Source organism: Taeniopygia guttata, chromosome Z (assembly GCF_048771995.1).
Source record: "Taeniopygia guttata chromosome Z, bTaeGut7.mat, whole genome shotgun sequence".
In the NCBI taxonomy this organism is placed as follows: Eukaryota; Metazoa; Chordata; class Aves; order Passeriformes; family Estrildidae; genus Taeniopygia; species Taeniopygia guttata.
Window position 1 is genome coordinate 32,273,350 of NC_133063.1, and position 17,129 is coordinate 32,290,478.

A 17,129-nucleotide genomic window follows, 5' to 3' on the forward strand; every position below is an offset into this window, starting at 1 on the left:
AAAACAGTCAGCAACTGGCTTTTGAAACCAGTGTTGTGAAGGAAGTCTTTCCTTAAAAACATCATGGTTTTCTTTTATCTTCAATAGACCATGAAAAGTCATAACTATAGTAGGAATGTATTTAATATTGAACTAATAATCTAAATATCTATTACAATTTAATCATATAGTAATAAATATAGCTATTTTAGAGTTCTGCCAGCACTTAACTCTCCACTGTGTGGGAAGACAAATATCTGTCATCTGTGCCTATCTATCATTTACAAACTTTTCACCCTCCCTTCCTTGCATTTAGAACCTCTAGAAAACAGAGATCACTGGAGCACTTTGAATTACGGAGCAAACAAGCCTGAGGATGCAACTTTTGAGAAAGGAAGAAGATAGGGGATTTACACACAATGTTATGTCTTGTCAAACATCCATCCTTAGCCATACAAAGGAGCAGGGGAAGGGAAGATGTACCGGGGACACGCACGAACACCCACAGTGCGGGAAGGGGGTCTGAGTGGAGAGATGCCCGGGAGACCGAAAAGGAGGCAGGGAAGGAGTTTCAGGCTGCGAGCGCGGCTCGTCCCGCGGAGCGCATCCTGCTGTCCTCACCTGCGGAACCAGTCGGCGGCGCTCCCGGCCCTGCGCTCCCGGCGCGGGGCGGAGGCGAAGGTGCCGCTCGCTCCTCCCGGAGCGCCTGCGGATGCGGCTGCTGTGGCCCTGCTAGGCAGCGCCAGACAGCCCAGAGCCACCGCCCCCTTTGCACCCTGCGGCCATCCCGGCGGGAAGGGGCGGCAGGCGGGCAGCCGGGGAGGGGCACGGCTCGGCTGCTTCAGCCGCGGGAACTCCTCCTTCTGCTCTCCCTTGTCCGACCGGCCGCCGCAGGAGACACGCCGATACCAGCCTGACCTTACTCTGCCCGGCACCGTGACCGGTGAGCTTTGATAGCCACGTAGCTGTGTCAGCGTCCGTCTTGCAGACAGCTGCTGCTGCACCCTGGTCATGGGCAGAGTGAAATGGAACTGGGAGCCATAGGTGAGAATATCCAGTGCTAGTGAGTGCCAGTGAAAATGAGAAGATGGATTTTTTACATTTAACACCCCAAAACACCAGTTACATCACTTCCTGTTACTTCTTGTAAAACAGCAGCAGTGTCTGCTTATGGTGACTAGGACGATAAATGCTCTAGTGTTTGTGAAGGGTTCCTGGTGTAAGAATGAGCACTGTGTCTGTAGGGGTTGTATTCTAGGGATTTTTAATGTTTGTTTAACGTTTTCCTGCCTACTGAGTACTGTCCAGGTCATGTGAAGACACTTAACTCCACAAAACAACAAACCATCAACTAAACAACTCCAAAACTCATCAGAACAGATACACAAATGAGACTAAACTCGTGTTGGTCAGCTCTGCCAGTACCGATAATTAAAACAGAAATATTAATGGAACTGTGTTGAGACAGCACTCTGTGCAAATGACAGTGGCCTATGAGGTACGAACACTCTGCCAAGTACAATACTGAAAATTTTTTAAATGACTGCTGAATACTGCTTTTAGAGATCCTTGTCAGTTGTATTTTATGACAATTTTATGATTAACTTTTTATATCTACTGTTGTCGGAATCTGTGGGTATTGGTGATTCCGAGATTGTAGAAAGTCTCTTTCTGCCCCGTTGCCAAAGAAGAAGCCATAATTCATCTGTGCTGTTTTCAAGGTTGTTTATTCTTGCTTATCTATAACATGTTCTGCTGCCCTGCCGCAGGTCTGTCCTGCAGGGCGGCGTGCGGGGCTCTGCCCCCAGTGGGATGTTACAAACATTATATACCAGAAACTACGTGTACTATATTTACAATAATGTGCCAATATCTATCATCTACGTTGAGCAGTGTGTTCCCAGCCTAAACCAATAGAAAAATGCCAACACTACATTGAAACATGGAGGGCATGAAGAAGGAGGAAAAGGACAAGACACACCCAATTCCTCCATCTTGTCCCCTCTGAACCCCTAATCTAGAAACCTAAAATTTTACCTTTGCACCCGTGTCACACTTAATTATTATTCTTATCAAACACTCAAAGCTTGTAATTCATCTTGTAAGATTGAAAACTCCTCTCCATGGACAGAGATCACAGACAGTGTCTCTTGGGGCTCTGTCCAGGGGGGTTCCTGACCCCCTGCCAGGGTCCCAGACCTGCCAGGGCAGCCAGAGGGAAGCCCTGGATTCCCACATACTGTAAGCTACTCTTACCTTCAGAATAAAGTAGCTGGATGGCAGTAGAGCTTTTTGTGTTTCCGTATTGTTTTGTAGAACAGCACTTCAAAATGTGCTTGTGCCAATGAATATTTTAATGATTTTTACTATTTATGTTTCTAAGCTCCAACAACAAGGCACATTGTGCACTAAATTATTACTTCAGCCAATGAAACCAGGTTTTGTTACATCTGACTAAGTCCCCAAGTTATGGAAAAAAAGTTAAAAGAAAGTAATGTCACCTCTCACTAACCTAGCAAAAACTATTTCCATTTCACATTTATGCAAATAATTGTGCACCTACAACTGAAGAAAAAGGCTTGTGCTTCTGCACAACAAGTACACCACAATTCAGTTTTGTCATAATCTTAATCAATACTACTTGATATAATTACAGTAGTATAAATTAAAGCCAACAGTTTTGACTAGAAAAACAAAACACAACCTCCCAGTTGAAGTCACAGGAATGACAATGTTATTTATTAACTCCCACAAAAACATCTGGTTTGCACAGCAGAGATTGCTCCTTTACATAAAAGGATTATTGGTAAATTAGCACGATCCTTTTAGATGTATACATTCCTCACGTTCCATAGCAGCCTTAATAAATTATCCCCAGAAACTGGCTGCATCCAAGCTTGACTTAATGTTGTGCATATTTTCTCGACGTTGTTTGGTGTAAATATTTGCCTCCCCTTTTTGCAGCCGTTGCTTCAGAGCAGACTTTTGCTGCTTTGTCAGCTGACGCTTTATCTTCTGTTTCACCAGCTCCTACAAACAAGCACACAATTTGTCATCAAAACTTCTTTAAATCATTTAGCGACACAACATGACATGACATGACATCAGAATTTTTTCAGGACCAGCCATGAACATTCCTGATTCATGATGTTCACCTTGACTGTAGAAATGAACAGAGTTCATTCCTTGTAAGAAAATCATAAAACAGTTCAGCTGGCTGAAAAAGGAGATTCTCTGCTACGGACAAGGTCTGCATGGAGTGCTGTGTGATCTGATAGTCTTCATTATAATAAATAGCATTTTAAATATTTTTATAATTTTGAAGTTAAACTTCAACTGTGTTCCCTACTGAGATGCTAAACGCCACACTCTCAGTGCAAAATACAGGCCTTACACAAATATGTAAAAGCTGATTATACTGCAGAACATTCCATGCCCAGCAGCAATTACTTGGTTTGTGCTCATTTTTTTAGCACCCTGGTTATTCTGAAGTTTAGACTACAAAAATATGACTGATTCTCACAGAAAACAACAACTCTGTAACACAAGTGTGGCCAAAAGAGACAGGGAATTAGTGATTTATAATTTCTCCCCGAGGTTTTCCCATTCCATCGAACTGGAGTAGTTCTATGAAATCTCATCTGCTACTTCCACCTGTGGCTCATTCTGAGCTCTGCTCTCCATTGTGATGGCAGTATCTGCCCACCACAAAAACAAAGCCATGCTTTTGTAGACTGTGGCATGGTCCCAGCTCAAGCTGCCATACTGATGCCAAGTGCACACTTGCATATTTTTTCTTTAAAAAGAGAAATCAAATTCTCTATTTCATCATGGTGGAATCATACCTTGCTGGAAATCTGCTAGAATAAACTCTGCAAGGCAGATACCATTATGACATGTAATCTAACATAAGTTCACCAAATTCTGTTGCTGAACTGCAGCACTTAATGTAAAGACTCATCAGTCTTTCCAGCATTACACCCTACATGTGTTCCAAAATTCCTGATACCAAGTAGTCATTACACCTACTGCCTGCTCTGGGGTTGAAGAAAAGCACATAAAATTCTGCTGAAAATGTCCTGATTTATGGAATTCAGAAGGTCAAATTCAAATTGCCAAAGAGATCGCTGTTGAAGGCGAGTTCACAGATATCTTTCAGAAAGGAATGAGAAAAAATCTTTAAGAACAGAGGTGAGAAAGGCAAAATTAAATCTAGACTCAAGTATCCACATTCAAAATAAAAATATTAATTGTGGCTAGCAACAGAAATGGATGAACTGATACTGTAACTGCATTAACATAAATTAATTATTGGCTAAATGAGAGTTGTTAGTGTTGACATGGAGCTTCAGTGAGAGACCAAAAAGCAAAATATGAAGGAGAGTGCTGGAAAGCACTCCCTGTAAGCAATTACAGCAGTATCAGTCCTATTTTTCTGTGAGAATGGAAATACACACTGGAGAGATAGATGGGAACAGTTTTTAAAGATGATTCGTGCCAGAGAAGAATTTCAGAAACAGGTGCTAACAGCTATGTGCAATTTAAGGTGGTCTTAGGGTAAACCAGATGACAACATAATATTAATTAACAAAATAATATTCACCGGAGGAATGGTTGAACAGCTCCCAACACTTCTGACTGATGTGATGTTCTCAGTCCTTGTTCTGTACCCAGCAACAGGAAAAATACACTCTTCATTACTGAAACACACAAATCAATGTATTATCTCACTAGCATGATAAACACACCTTTCCCTTTATGAACACCCTGTTTGAGTCTTCACTTTCTGAGCAACAACTTGAAAACTCGCTAGAGAACATGCAAGTTTTAAACATTAACACTAGTTGTTCAAGACTGGCACTTTGTGGATGGAAAAATTTGTTGCACAACAGCCATGTAAATATCGAGCACAAGAAGAGAAACCTCAGGGTACTAAAACACTTCAGATCCTGCACAAAGTTTTGACAGTATTTAACAGAAAAGCAAAAGCAAATGAGGAGGAGTATGATCTCTGCATTCGCATACATGCTGGGTTGGTAAACTCAAGAAATATAATTTCACACACAAGGAGTTAGTCTGAAGGCAAGCAGGAATTTCTAAGTATGTCAGGAAAGGCATTGAAAGCTAGAACAACATACAGTACAATGTATTTGAATAGAACACGCTAAGGAGCTTGTTCTTGAAAACTTCAGCTGAGTGAGTAGCAGAACATTTGCCTTTGACACAAAGTATCTAAATTATAAACTTCCTTATGGCAGTTATTTAGAAGTAGTATTTTAACATCAAGAACTACTTCATTATCAATACTAGCTGAAATGAAGAAAAAGGGGAAAAAATTCACCACAGAAAATAGATTGGTCTTTGAAGTGCGAACTTGTTTTCTCATTAGATAATACAACAGAACTGGACAATTATACCACCACTAGGATATTTTCAAAATAAATTGATTTTTTAGTCTTCAATTTAAGCAAGGGTAGCTGAAGAACAGTTCTTCTTGAGCTACTTGACACATTTACATTTTTGGGGGCAAGAAAAGGGCCAGACTTCTCGACAGTAAATGTGAATCTTTACCTGTAATGACTGAATTCCTCATTTAGAGCTGATGAGCTGACCAGCTCAGGGCACTCGTCTCCATTCTCCTTATCCTCACAGCACCCTCCTTGACCTGCCCGACCTTCCAGTTCAGCAGCATTTTCAGTTAGGCTTTTGTCCTTAAAAGAAGTAATTGCAGAACTCTCTGCATCTTCACTGGGCTTCCAAGGCACAGCTGGCCCCTCAGCTTCTTCCAAGGCTGAACTCAACTCTGCCATATTTAGTCTTTGTGTATTTTCACTGCTTTCAGCTGTATCATCCTCTTCCTCACTGCTGCTTGCAGCGCTGTCAGAGGCTCTGCTTTCAGAGAAATCACCCACTTCACATGTGAAGTCTTCACTGTTCTGTTCATTTTTGCTGAAGAAGCTGAGCTCTTTCTCAGCATTCTCTGCAAGTTCTAACACTTCGGTATTGTCATCCTCATCAGAACCTGGGGAGTAAAGCAGTTCACCATCCTCCTGCATCTCCTTTGCATAGCCACTGGCAGCAATCTCTTTATCAAGAGAACACTCTCTCCTGTAAAAAATGAGTGTTTTCTTTTAATATGCTAAATTTAATAAGCCAAGTTACCAATATACCACATCTTGGGTTTAAAATGCTAACCAAACGAGACTAAAATTACCCACTAGTAACAAAATAGATACACTGTTAAAACACACAAAATACATAATGGTGCTGAGCTTTAGGTGAAATAGTAACTTAGAATATAATCCAAGAGAAGAAATCTCCTCCAGAAGATGATTCCATCTCCATAACCAGCATTTATAGGGTTTTTTTTTTTTTGGGTTTTTTTTTTTTTTTTTTTTTTTTTTTTTTCAGGAAATTGTTCTACTTTAGCAGGAATAACATTTTGGTTCAAATCATGCTTAAGCAAACAGAAAGGCTGTTTAAAGTGTGGAACTCCTGAGGAAAAGTGCTCAGGTGTAAGAGATTTGGTCTCTTTACACACTTTCAGTGTAAGTTTCATTCTTAAAATGAGTGAAAATTAAGTTTACTTTTCAGAAGGAGCAAAAGACTTTAGGAAGAAAAGTTTAAATGTAAGAATCCCTAAGGAGGAAGTCACTTACTTACAAGCAATTAAAAATAATTTTAAAACAGAAACCCAAATTAATCCTTCATATATTAGAATTGTTAAACTGTTAATTAAAATCAAACAGGCTGATTATACATCACTATTAAAATTTCCTGGAAATTCACCATTTGGATCAAGCTTTCAGGTTGACCTCTCTTGGTTGCAAGAAGACAAAGAAGGCAGCAGAGGATTTTAAAGCACACTTGAAAACCACTTACAGTAACTTTAAAGAAAGCACAATAGAAATGAGAAAAATGTAACTTAAAATTACATTAAAAATAAAAATAGTCCTGTTTTTTTTTATTTCTCCCACAGGCATCTCTCACAGGAATCCACTTTTCTCAGAAAACTAACACTAGTGCATAAGTAGAACACAAATTCATCTGGTCATTTCTACCTGATGTCTTTGAAGGTTGGGAAGAGCTCACTTTCATAACTGAAGCGTTTCTTGAAGAACTCCTTAATACAGTTAACATCTCTGTTAAAATACCTGTAAAAAATATAGAATTGTACAAATAAAAAATCAGTTAAGTCTATTGCAATAAGAAGCATTTACTCTGCATGGTTTTATTTGAAAATTATTTTTATGAGTGATCTCAAGCCAAAAGGCTAGGAAGGGAAACTGGATACAGTTAATTTCTGAGTGTTTCTTAATCAAACAATATTATTATCTCTGAGGAGCAATTAATCACATATTTATTCTGCAGAGACATTTCTACTCATTCTTTGTTTGGAACATTACTTGTGCTATATCACAAAAATGGCAGAAAAAGATTCAGGAGAATACTTATGGAAACAAGCCGTGGTTGACTGCTGTCATCAGCATTTGTCAGATTCACCTGGAAAAGACCTTTTGCTCTAAACCTACCATTCAGCATTTGCATGTGATGTTGACATCATCTGAGGGAAGTCAATCAAAGTGACATGGTCACTATTATCCAAGATGAGATTAAACTCATTGAAATCTCCATGGATTAGACCATGATTGGCAAGTTTTACAATCAGGTCCATTAATTCACTGTAGACGGCAGCAGGATCTTCCATTTGGCGCACCTGGCACCTGAAAAGTTAAGTAAAATTAAATAATCTGAACCTTGAAACACTTAATTTAAAAATACAGATAAAGTATACAAAATACACCTGACAGAATGCCAGAGTAATTAAAACTAAAAGGGCCCTCAGATCTCTGGTCCAGCATCCTCTTGAGAGCTGAGTCAAATCTGAGACCAGACCAGAGCGCTCAGGTCTCTTGTCTAGTTGGGATAGAAAACTTCTGAGAATGGAGACAGAGAGTGAAACCTTCTCAATCAATTTGTGTCACTGCCTCTGTCCTCAAAAGTAGAAAATATCTCCTTATATCCAGACTAAACCTCACCTGAACTCATTCACTGTCTCCCATTGAGCACTGCTGTCATAATGTATTATGCAAATAAAGGAGCAGCAAACTTTTATGATTGTCGTGTTTTAAGTAATCTTATCGTGCCAGTAGGAGCTAAATCTTCTGACGCTGAAATTCAAATGGCCCATGGCATTTTCTTTTATAAAATCATATTTTCTAGATTATGTTAGGAAAAGAAGAAAAACTAAACTTCCATTGCAGACTGCCACAAGGAACTTGAAGTGCTCTGTTTACACAATCGATGTGGAATTATTTAATAAATGAGGGTGGGAAGTCTTTTCCACATTATTCTTCAACTGTTTTACTTTAGAATTAATTCCCTTTTGATTAAAGTTAGGATGTTGAATCCTATACAAGAGAATGGACAAGTTTGTTCTATAACTAGACATTTTAAATCTCTGGATTAGACCTGTGTTATTGTATGAGAGAGACAAGCCTTTTGCATTCAAAACCAAACCAATCCTTCACTTACAAACCTCAATAATATTTCATGTTTCTAGAGGTTGGAAAACTCAAGCAAAACATTCTTTCTCAAAGGTGCAAAATCAGATTATATGTGGTAGTCTATATAAAGAGTGCAGAAGTGAGTTACAAACTCACCTGTATCAACAGAGCAAGGATCACAAAGTAGAGCTCAAAACATGAGTAATATTAATACTCTATATGCAAAGTAACATACAGAGTATGAAATTTCTGTGTAGAAAACAAGGAAATATCCTAACCCTGTTACTTCCTTTAAGGTTGTCAGGGTGTCTGTAAAACAGAGAATTCAAGCTTCACTACTTACAAAGGATATCCATCAACAAGTTCCATAACAATGGCATGCCTGTTGTAGTCTATGGGCTTTGGAACAGGAAATTCTCTGTCATGCAAAGCCTGAAAAGAGACAACACATTGAAAAATTAAAATTAAATAGTTAAGGAAAACATTACATATATTGACAAACCCACATGTAAGATACGCAGTATGTATCATTGTGATAGCAGCATATACCCAAATCACATGCCTAAGAAGAAAAACAGCCTCCCAGCCACTGGAACTCTCACTGCGAAGACAATAAATTTCACAAGTTTAGACACTGAGTGCACTGCCTACAGTTGAATTATCGTGCAACTGGAAGAAAATCACAACAGACTGGAGAAATGACAGAACCTTACCTGGTACATTAGCCTGTGCAATCAGTAATAGAAATAGGAAATGGCATTAGAAACAAGTCTACACTAAGATGCTGCCAATACACTCCTGCCTGATTAGTCAACCTATGCTCAGTTGCTGTAAACACAAGTATGTGCTTGCTTGTGTGTGTGAACACAAGCCCATTCCTAAACAGCTTTATACCATACTGAAGATTACCCAAAGGTAGGTCATAATATTTTGAAGCTCTCCTGTTTGCATTTTCTAGCACAAATTTAGTCATTCACTAGATTCACTCAACTTTTTAATGGGTTCATTCTGTTTTTACTCATTCTGTTGTTACCAGTGAATTTTTCTAGAGAGTCCTAAGTTATAGCAACACAAATGCAGTTTTTGTTACTTCAGTATTACTGCTTTTCAGCACTTAATTCAGCTAATACTGATTTTCAGCACTCAATTAAACCTCCCTCAATCCTCTGCTCAGGGAAACTGACCCCCACAATTACATAGCTACAAGTTCTGACCACATAAGGCTTTACCAGCAGGACCACCTGGACAGAGGTGTTAGTTCTTTGTCTGTCTGTGGAGGCCACTGAGACAATTCATCATGGTTCTTTTTTTAAAAGAACAAGAAAATAATTTCATGTATATCTTACTCCTGAACAACACAAAAGGAGAAATGAACACTAGGTTTTTATTAATAATTAGTTTTTAGATATCATCTTTCATCCCTATACAGTATTTGTGGTTTTTTGAAGCAGCTAAGAAACCACAGAATTCAAGATTAGTAGTATAATGAAATCTTTTCAGTACAGAACTAAGTGTGTCTTTTTAGATCAAAACACTAGTTTTGATCTGAAAGATTTCCCTCAACAGCACAACAACAAGTGAAAGCTTGGTAAAATAAAAAAGCAGGTTAATTTTAAGAAATGACAACTGCTTCCTAGCTTATGCAATGAAGTTTGAAGGAAAAACTGCAGAACTGGTGATATATAGATTATCTATCCATAAATAATGTCATTAATTTGAAATTCTTTCTCATGATACCTGAATCTATTCCACGTGATTTCAACAGCTAAACTTAATTTTGGCACTGGGAAGTGTACAAAGCATGTTGCATTGAAACTTTATGAAATGTATACTTTAAGTCCATAAGGGGAGAGAAAAAATGAAGCGTAAATCTTACCAGTACGGCAAACATAAAGTGATCAAAAGACAGCCTAAGAGGCATCTTCCAACCTGTCCCACCACTGCTGGCTCTGTGTGAGTGGCCACCTACCTTCATGTAGGCAAACTCCTTCATTGCTGCTATCCGGGACAAGTACAGCCAGGACATTTTGTGCCTGTGCTTGTGGTAGTCACGTTTGTTTTTCAGGTTGCGGAAGGAAGTTCTCCCCAGCCGGTGTAACTTCAGTGCAAACTGTTGCTCCTCTTCGTTAGCAACAATATAAATATCTAGAAAATACATAACAGCACAGATCTAAGTAATTAAACACATCTAACAAGCCAGATGAAAAAGTGCAGTGAAGGTTTGTTACCCCACTCCTCACCCTTTCTGACCCACAAGTTTTAGCAAAGGCAGATAATTACACTGTGTGTATTAGAGGTCTGAACATGAAGAAATTACTTTTAAAGAGTTTATGGTACTCCAATAGAAGAAAGCAGATGGGATCTGAAGTATCTTTCAGTGCTCTGGTGTTCTTAACCACGTCCTGGAAGAGCTTCTCCTTCCTGATGAATGGACTGACAACTCAAGGGACCAGACTCTTAATTCAGTGTTAACAAATACCCTAAACATAATTTCTAGCATTTGACCCAAATAATCGCCGTCTCCAATTCCAGAAGTCACATTCTGTGTCAAACTATATGAACATAACGGGAACCAAGATAGCGTTCTGATAGTTTTGAGCCTATTTTACTTTACTACCTTATTTTTAAGTGGGATGAAAAAGATGAAATTATCTTTTTGCTAAATGAAACACAGCAAAACACAAGCAGCATCTGCCTGCAAAGTACCTTTTAAAAAAATGAAGTAAGAAACTAACAAATTGGGCAAAATGCAGTAACACTGTTGTAAAAAAATACTCAAATGTAGCCAGAAGCCCCACAGAGCACTTGAACATACTATGTTCAAACACATCTTGGTGTTTGACAGATTAATCAACCTGCCAGTCCAGAGGAAAACTCCACTAGTTTCTAGCAAAATATTTGCAGTATTACAGATGTGTTTGTTTTAAAAAATTATTAAACATGTTATTTTAGTTTACCTGATTCTTTGCCAACACCCATCTGGTTCCCCACAGAATTGATGACTTGTCGGGAAGAGAGTGTTTTCAGAGCCAGGTAATCATATCCTGCATTAGTTAACCGATAACCCTGGACAGCTGGGTAAAAATAAAATACATTTCACTCCTTGTTATGCATATATCACATTTAAAATAAATCTAAATTTAGTCTTATTTCTTGTAGTACATAACACCTAAGTAATATTTCAGCCCTTGGCTCTTACCAGCCCCATGTGACTGAATGGTGAAGATATTTAAATTGGACTGGAGCAACCCTCAGTTCTCTGAAGAACTGGGACAAAAGGGAGAGGTATTTCCCACAGATATCCCCACTGTCTTCACAGGGCCAGATCCAACTAAAAGCCTGGAGGGAATGGAGAAAGGCCTGCACAACCTTGTCATATGGCAGATAATAAATACTCCTTTAGCAGCTGTTCCTGAGGCAGTGAAATGCCCAAGGATTGTGCAGTCTGTTTCAGAATTATGAGGATACCACTCACTTGCGTTGATTCCTATATGCACTTGAAAACTGCTTCAAGTGATGATTTTTTTTACCTTATTCTAACAAAAAAGAAAGTTAAGTGTTCATCTTTTTTCTGTCTCTCACTTCTAAAGATACAAGCAGACACGACATCTGGTGCACCAACCCACATTTCCAGGCTGAGTCCAAGAGAAGGAAAACCAACCACTCTGGGCATTCTTGCATCCTAACCTGTTGGGCAGGTACCACTGTGAGGCAGTGGGGACAGGATTAAGAAAGGGAGTCCAACACAAAATTTAAACTCACTTTTAGTTCGTTCGTAAGCCAGAAGTTTGTGCTTCGCCAACTCTCTCAAAATTTTATTACAGCCACCATGTTTAAGGCTGGCAATGGAAGCAATTAAGCTAGCAGGAACTATTTCATGGTTCTTCATGCCCATTTCCACCTAAAAAAGTAATTAAAAACAGATTTGTCAGCCCTATGTTGAAGTATAATGAAGTACAGATCCTGCTTAATAGTAAAATCTCTTTTCAAAAAGACAATTTTTAAAGACTACAGATTTTAAGACTTAACTTGCTACATTTTAAGCCTTAACAAACCTTTCCATTTGCTTCACTGCTCCTTGGCGGTTCATGTACAACCCACCCAGGGAAGCTCTTCAGTGTCAGACACGACATGAGTAGCTAATTAGATTTCAGTCCCAGTGCCGGAGATGCTGGGGATGCTGCCTCGCCGTGATGGGTCTGCGACTACCCGGGCACCCCCAAAGAACCCCCAAGCATCCCCAAGAACTGCCTGTCCCTCCCATTTCCCCCAGCCGAGCGGCTGAAGAAGATACCGGCCCGAACCCGGTCTTCCCCAGAACAAGCCAGCATGGAAGCCCAGGGGAAGCAGCGGCACCACAGGCGGGTCCCTCCCGCCGCGGGCTGAGACACCGCCGACCCGCCCGGCCCCACTACCCGTGGCCGCTCACCGAGGTCAGCACCCTGAAGTGCTCCCGGGACAGGTACCGCAGCATCACCACGTTCAGCTTCCCCATGGCTATAGAGGCAGAAAAGCAGGGGCGGGAAAAAGAGGAAAAGAAAGAGAAAGATCATGAAAGGGACGCGGAGAAAGACGTGGCGAATGAGAAGGAGCGCATGTCGCGCATGCGCAGCAGGTCCTGGCTAGGTCCTGGCAGCTGCGTGCGCTGCCGCGCTCCGCTGGGTCCCGCTGTGCCCCGCCCAGCACCGAGCAGGGACCCAACTGAAACGCAGCGAAGCTCTGCTCCGAGCTCGGCGGGACCCCCTTCCATGCCTCCCTGCTTCGGGCAGTTTTTTGGGACGCCCGTGCATCTGCCAGGACCTGCTCACCTAAGGCGTTCTTCCCGTCTGTCACGTGATGGTGTGGGACTGTGTGGAATGTCAGGGAACGGCGGGGGCGGTGTGGCTGGGAAAGAGCTCTCTTCTCTGAAGGATAACCCCGTGTTGCCAACCTATTTCAACACAAATCCAGACGTTTGAGCAAGCTAATGTAGAAAACTCTTTTGTCTTAATTTACACTTCATAGCGAATATTTCACTAGGAGAAAGAACGTTCACGTTCCACCACTTCGACCCCTGTAAAAGTAAGTTATGAATGCCAAAATGTCAGTATTTGTTGCAGTTTCCTTCACATTAACGTACTAGAACCTCATCTGGCATATTTCTTCCTCTCCCTTTTTTTTCCTTCTTTTTCCCCCACTGTCTTTTGTAGGTATGAAAATCAGAAGGCAAGAAAATTTTCATTTCTCTCAGCCAGTCATCTGTGTTCAGCTGTCTATTCAGCTATCTTGAAAAAAGAAAAAATACCAAACAAATAAAAACAATCCAAAGAGCAGAAGACAGCCCCACCAGGTGCACAAATTGTGAGCAAAGACCCGTATTTATTACTGTGATCTCTGACTCTTACATCCCTTGTAGACTATATGTTTGCTTGTTAAATTTCTATTATTTATTGTGGTTTGTAAACTTTAGAGACTCTGTAATTCTTATAGATTACAGGCAGTTTTAATCTCTTTGTTTTCATCTACCTGCTAATGCCATGGTCGGTACTCTTGGATGAGTCCATTTCATAGACACACAGCCCGAAACAGGCTGAACTGCATCCTCCAAAGTACTTTGATTTTGGCCCAATTCCTCGTCAAGCTGACACAAAACAAGCATTCCCTTTTCCCCTAGGCACATCTAGTAGCAAATGAAGACAATTTTTTTTCTATTCTTTACTTGTTTTTTTGGGTTTTTTTTTAAGAACTCTTGGCTTTCCTGCCTTGCTCTGATTCCATAGCCGTGTACTGAAAAGATCTTGTCAGTGATTCTGGAAAAGGTTTTGCCACCTGGTTAGCAGGGAAAGAAAGAAGAGAAACTTCCAGCTTCAGGAGACAGGAAATGAAGACATGAGGTTTGGTGTCCTTGTCCAGCTTTCCATTATGAATTTATGACCGTTGTCTATATTTTCCTTTATAATCTGACTGCCTGAAGAACCAGTTAGTAAATTGTGTGTTCCTGATATATTACTATTCCATTTGCCAACAGAAGTAAAAAGAGTGCCAAAGAATCCACAATTGTGTAGATATAAATTATTCTGCAGGGATCTGTCTTTTTCTAAGGGTGTGAAGTCTCCAGGAAGAGGAGATCCAATTATTACAGTCGGACTTACCGAAAGCATTCTAGAAATAGAATATGCTATGCGAAATACCTATGTTTTTCTCCTGTAGAACTTCATGAGTATTTGCTTTACTTTCTGTGACTATACTTTTGGAAAGATTACAATATACACTGCTCTTTCATGTACAGGAATTTCTGTGTGACCTCATGAAAAAAAAAAGCAGACAGCTGATCTCTAGAGAAAATAATTAAATGGTTACTTTTTCCTTTAAATAGGATCTGTCTGGAAGCTGAAGGAGAATGTATCCCATCTGATCCACAACTCAGGGATGTAAAGTTGTGAAGTGTGGTGGTATGTTCCACAAATTCATGGAATTACTTAGGCCACACTGTACTGCAATTATGCTGTGTTCTGATGTTTTCAAGTGAAAGTAAATATAAGGAAAAGCAGAACAAAAATTCACTCAACTGAATTGTGTGTTATAACACTCACTGTTTCACACTCTGGAAAGAAATCATACATTTTGACTGTGTTGAATGTTTCATTCCATGAGAGCTCTTGTTGACATACGGTAAGATATGAAACACGTTAATTGAACAAATTTTCATATTTTGTTTGGTTTTTTTTTCCTTCAAGAAAGGGAAATGGAAAGATCACAACACCCTGAAGGCTAGCACAAACTAATCCTCACACCAGTCCTGTTGGCAACTCCTTCAATTGCCTTGACAGCCAGATCTGGGCCAACCAGGAACAGTACAAAGAAATCCAGCCGGCAAACAGCTACAGTGCCATTCATCAGTCCTAGAAAAAGTATTCCAGAGCTTGGCATCTGTGTTCCAGTGCTTGCCAAGCTGATCCTCGGAATGGCCACGTAGGCACTAGCTTTCACAGCAGTGAAACAGAAGGAAAGCAGGAGAGCTCTGCCACAGCGCACCTTCCCCCTTTGACCTTTTTGTTTTTATAGTCCCTTTTTTTTTTTTTTCAGTTGATGTATTTTCTCTCAATGCACTCTGTGCCGGTGAAATTGGTTTCTAGGGGGTCTTTTTTTCTGCCCTTGGTGGTCATAAGAATGAAGGCTCCTCATCTTCCTTGCAGTTTGTCCTTGGCCTAAAAGTTAACTTGCATATAATTAGTTACAGAGTCTTCTATGCTAGTTGCATTCCCTACTCAGTTCAAATTCTTATCTCCTTTGATGCTCATTTTGATGAACAAAGACCTTTTTATTTATTACACCATATGTAAAAAAAAAAAAATAATTACTAGTTTTTAAGGAAAAATTTTCCTTCTTGTATGCCCCAATTTAGTCAACAACCCATGCGTGGTTTCACGCAAAATGTTACAGAGGAACTGCTTTTCATTCCCGCGAAATCCCTTTCTTCCCACTTCTAACAAAAGCAGTAACAGCTCTAAAGGCTCCAACCCTTCACCGCTGCGGCCCCGCCAGCAGTGCACCTCGGTGGGCGCTGGCTGCCCAGAGAACCTGAGGAGCCTCCTTCCCTAAGAACACTCCAAAGCCGCCTGGACAAACCCTGAGGGATTTGCTCAGGGAGTGCCAGGCTAAATGACCTCCAGAGGGCCACGGCCCGGTGAAGGCCCAGCATGAGGAGACGGCCAGAAGCCACCCCCACCCTGTGCCCGGCGGGTACCTGCGGCCGCCCCAGAACGCCGTGAGCCCCGCGGGGCCGAGCTCCGGCCTCCGCCGCGCCGCCACCCCCAGCGCCCGCACCGCCACCACGCTGGGGGCGCGCCGGACGCCTACCGCGGCCACCGCCGGTGACGTATTTCTGCCGCGCCCCGCAAAGCCTCCTGGGAAATGCAGTCCATCTCATCAAGCCCGCCCCCCCGCTGGGAAGTGGAATGTATGGAAATTTCTTTCGGAAAAGGCGTTCTTTGATGTTTGGTCTTTGTGTGCTTTCAGGCCTAATCGACAGGAAGGGAGATTTAATCAAGCAGGCAACAAGTTGATGTCCAGGTGTTGACAACTGGCAGAATGCAGACTATGCTGAATTGTAAGGGACCCGTCAGGACCATCAAGTCCCACTCCTGGCCCTGCACAGCACCATTCCCAAAAGTCACACCATGTGCCCAAGGGTATTATTATAAATGAATATTGACACAGCCAAATTAAAAAAACCTCAAAACAATATTATTATAGTGATCAAATTCTATCTGAGCCGGCCACAAAGAAAAGGACAATGCTGAGCCTGGGATTGGCACTGGGTGGGTCACAGGTTTGACCGCTCCAGCAGAGGGTCTCCCTTTGCCACACCCCACCCTCCTGGTACAAGCGGTTATTATAGGAAATATTTCGCCCAAGGCCGGGATTTCAGCAATCAGCCTTTTCTTTCCATTCAAAGTCACACATATTCATAAAGTCTCTCTTCTCTGTGTTGAGTTGAACAATTCAGTATCCAGGAAGTGATGAACCTCCCTGATGTAGTTACTGAACATGGCATTCAGATATATCACCCTGGAGGGTTGCAGTGATTCCAATCTTGAGTTGTTGCCGGGATGATCAGATGATCATCGCCCAGGCATTCCTGTATCACCCATCTCCGGGTAA

At 41.0% G+C, this 17,129-nt stretch overlaps 1 protein-coding gene and 1 long non-coding RNA gene across 3 annotated transcripts; one reads left to right on the top strand and one right to left on the bottom strand.

Moving 5' to 3' along the window:
* Positions 1-2,690: 2,690 nt before the first annotated feature.
* On the bottom strand, positions 2,691-16,329 carry RIOK2 (RIO kinase 2). Its single transcript, XM_012577488.5, has 12 exons — positions 16,213-16,329; positions 13,295-13,416; positions 12,916-12,983; positions 12,249-12,387; positions 11,444-11,560; positions 10,456-10,631; positions 8,830-8,918; positions 7,512-7,703; positions 7,041-7,133; positions 5,551-6,087; positions 4,583-4,679; positions 2,691-3,009 (listed from the first exon to the last, which is right to left on the bottom strand). The coding sequence occupies exons 3-12, from the start codon at positions 12,979-12,981 to the stop codon at positions 2,848-2,850; spliced, it is 1,668 nt and encodes a 555-aa protein (XP_012432942.1). The 5' UTR covers positions 12,982-12,983; positions 13,295-13,416; positions 16,213-16,329; the 3' UTR covers positions 2,691-2,847.
* On the top strand, positions 13,408-15,167 carry LOC105760834 (uncharacterized). 2 transcript variants are annotated; one of them, XR_012052847.1, is made up of 3 exons: positions 13,410-13,547; positions 13,676-14,359; positions 14,842-15,167. It is a non-coding gene; the product is annotated as an uncharacterized lncRNA (long non-coding RNA). The 2 variants fall into 2 exon arrangements; XR_001123522.5 differs by having other exon boundaries at positions 13,408-13,547; positions 13,676-15,167.
* Positions 16,330-17,129: the final 800 nt, after the last annotated feature.

Coding starts and splice junctions, on each gene's coding strand:
- RIOK2 (XM_012577488.5), bottom strand. CDS start 12,981: ATGGGGAAGCTGAACGTGGTGATGCTGCGGTACCTGTCCCGGGAGCAC. Junction 10,632..11,443: donor GGGTGTTGGCAAAGAATCAG/GTAAACTAAAAT, acceptor TGTATTTTCTAG/ATATTTATATTGTTGCTAAC. Junction 8,919..10,455: donor AGGAGTTTGCCTACATGAAG/GTAGGTGGCCAC, acceptor GTCTCTTTTCAG/GCTTTGCATGACAGAGAATT.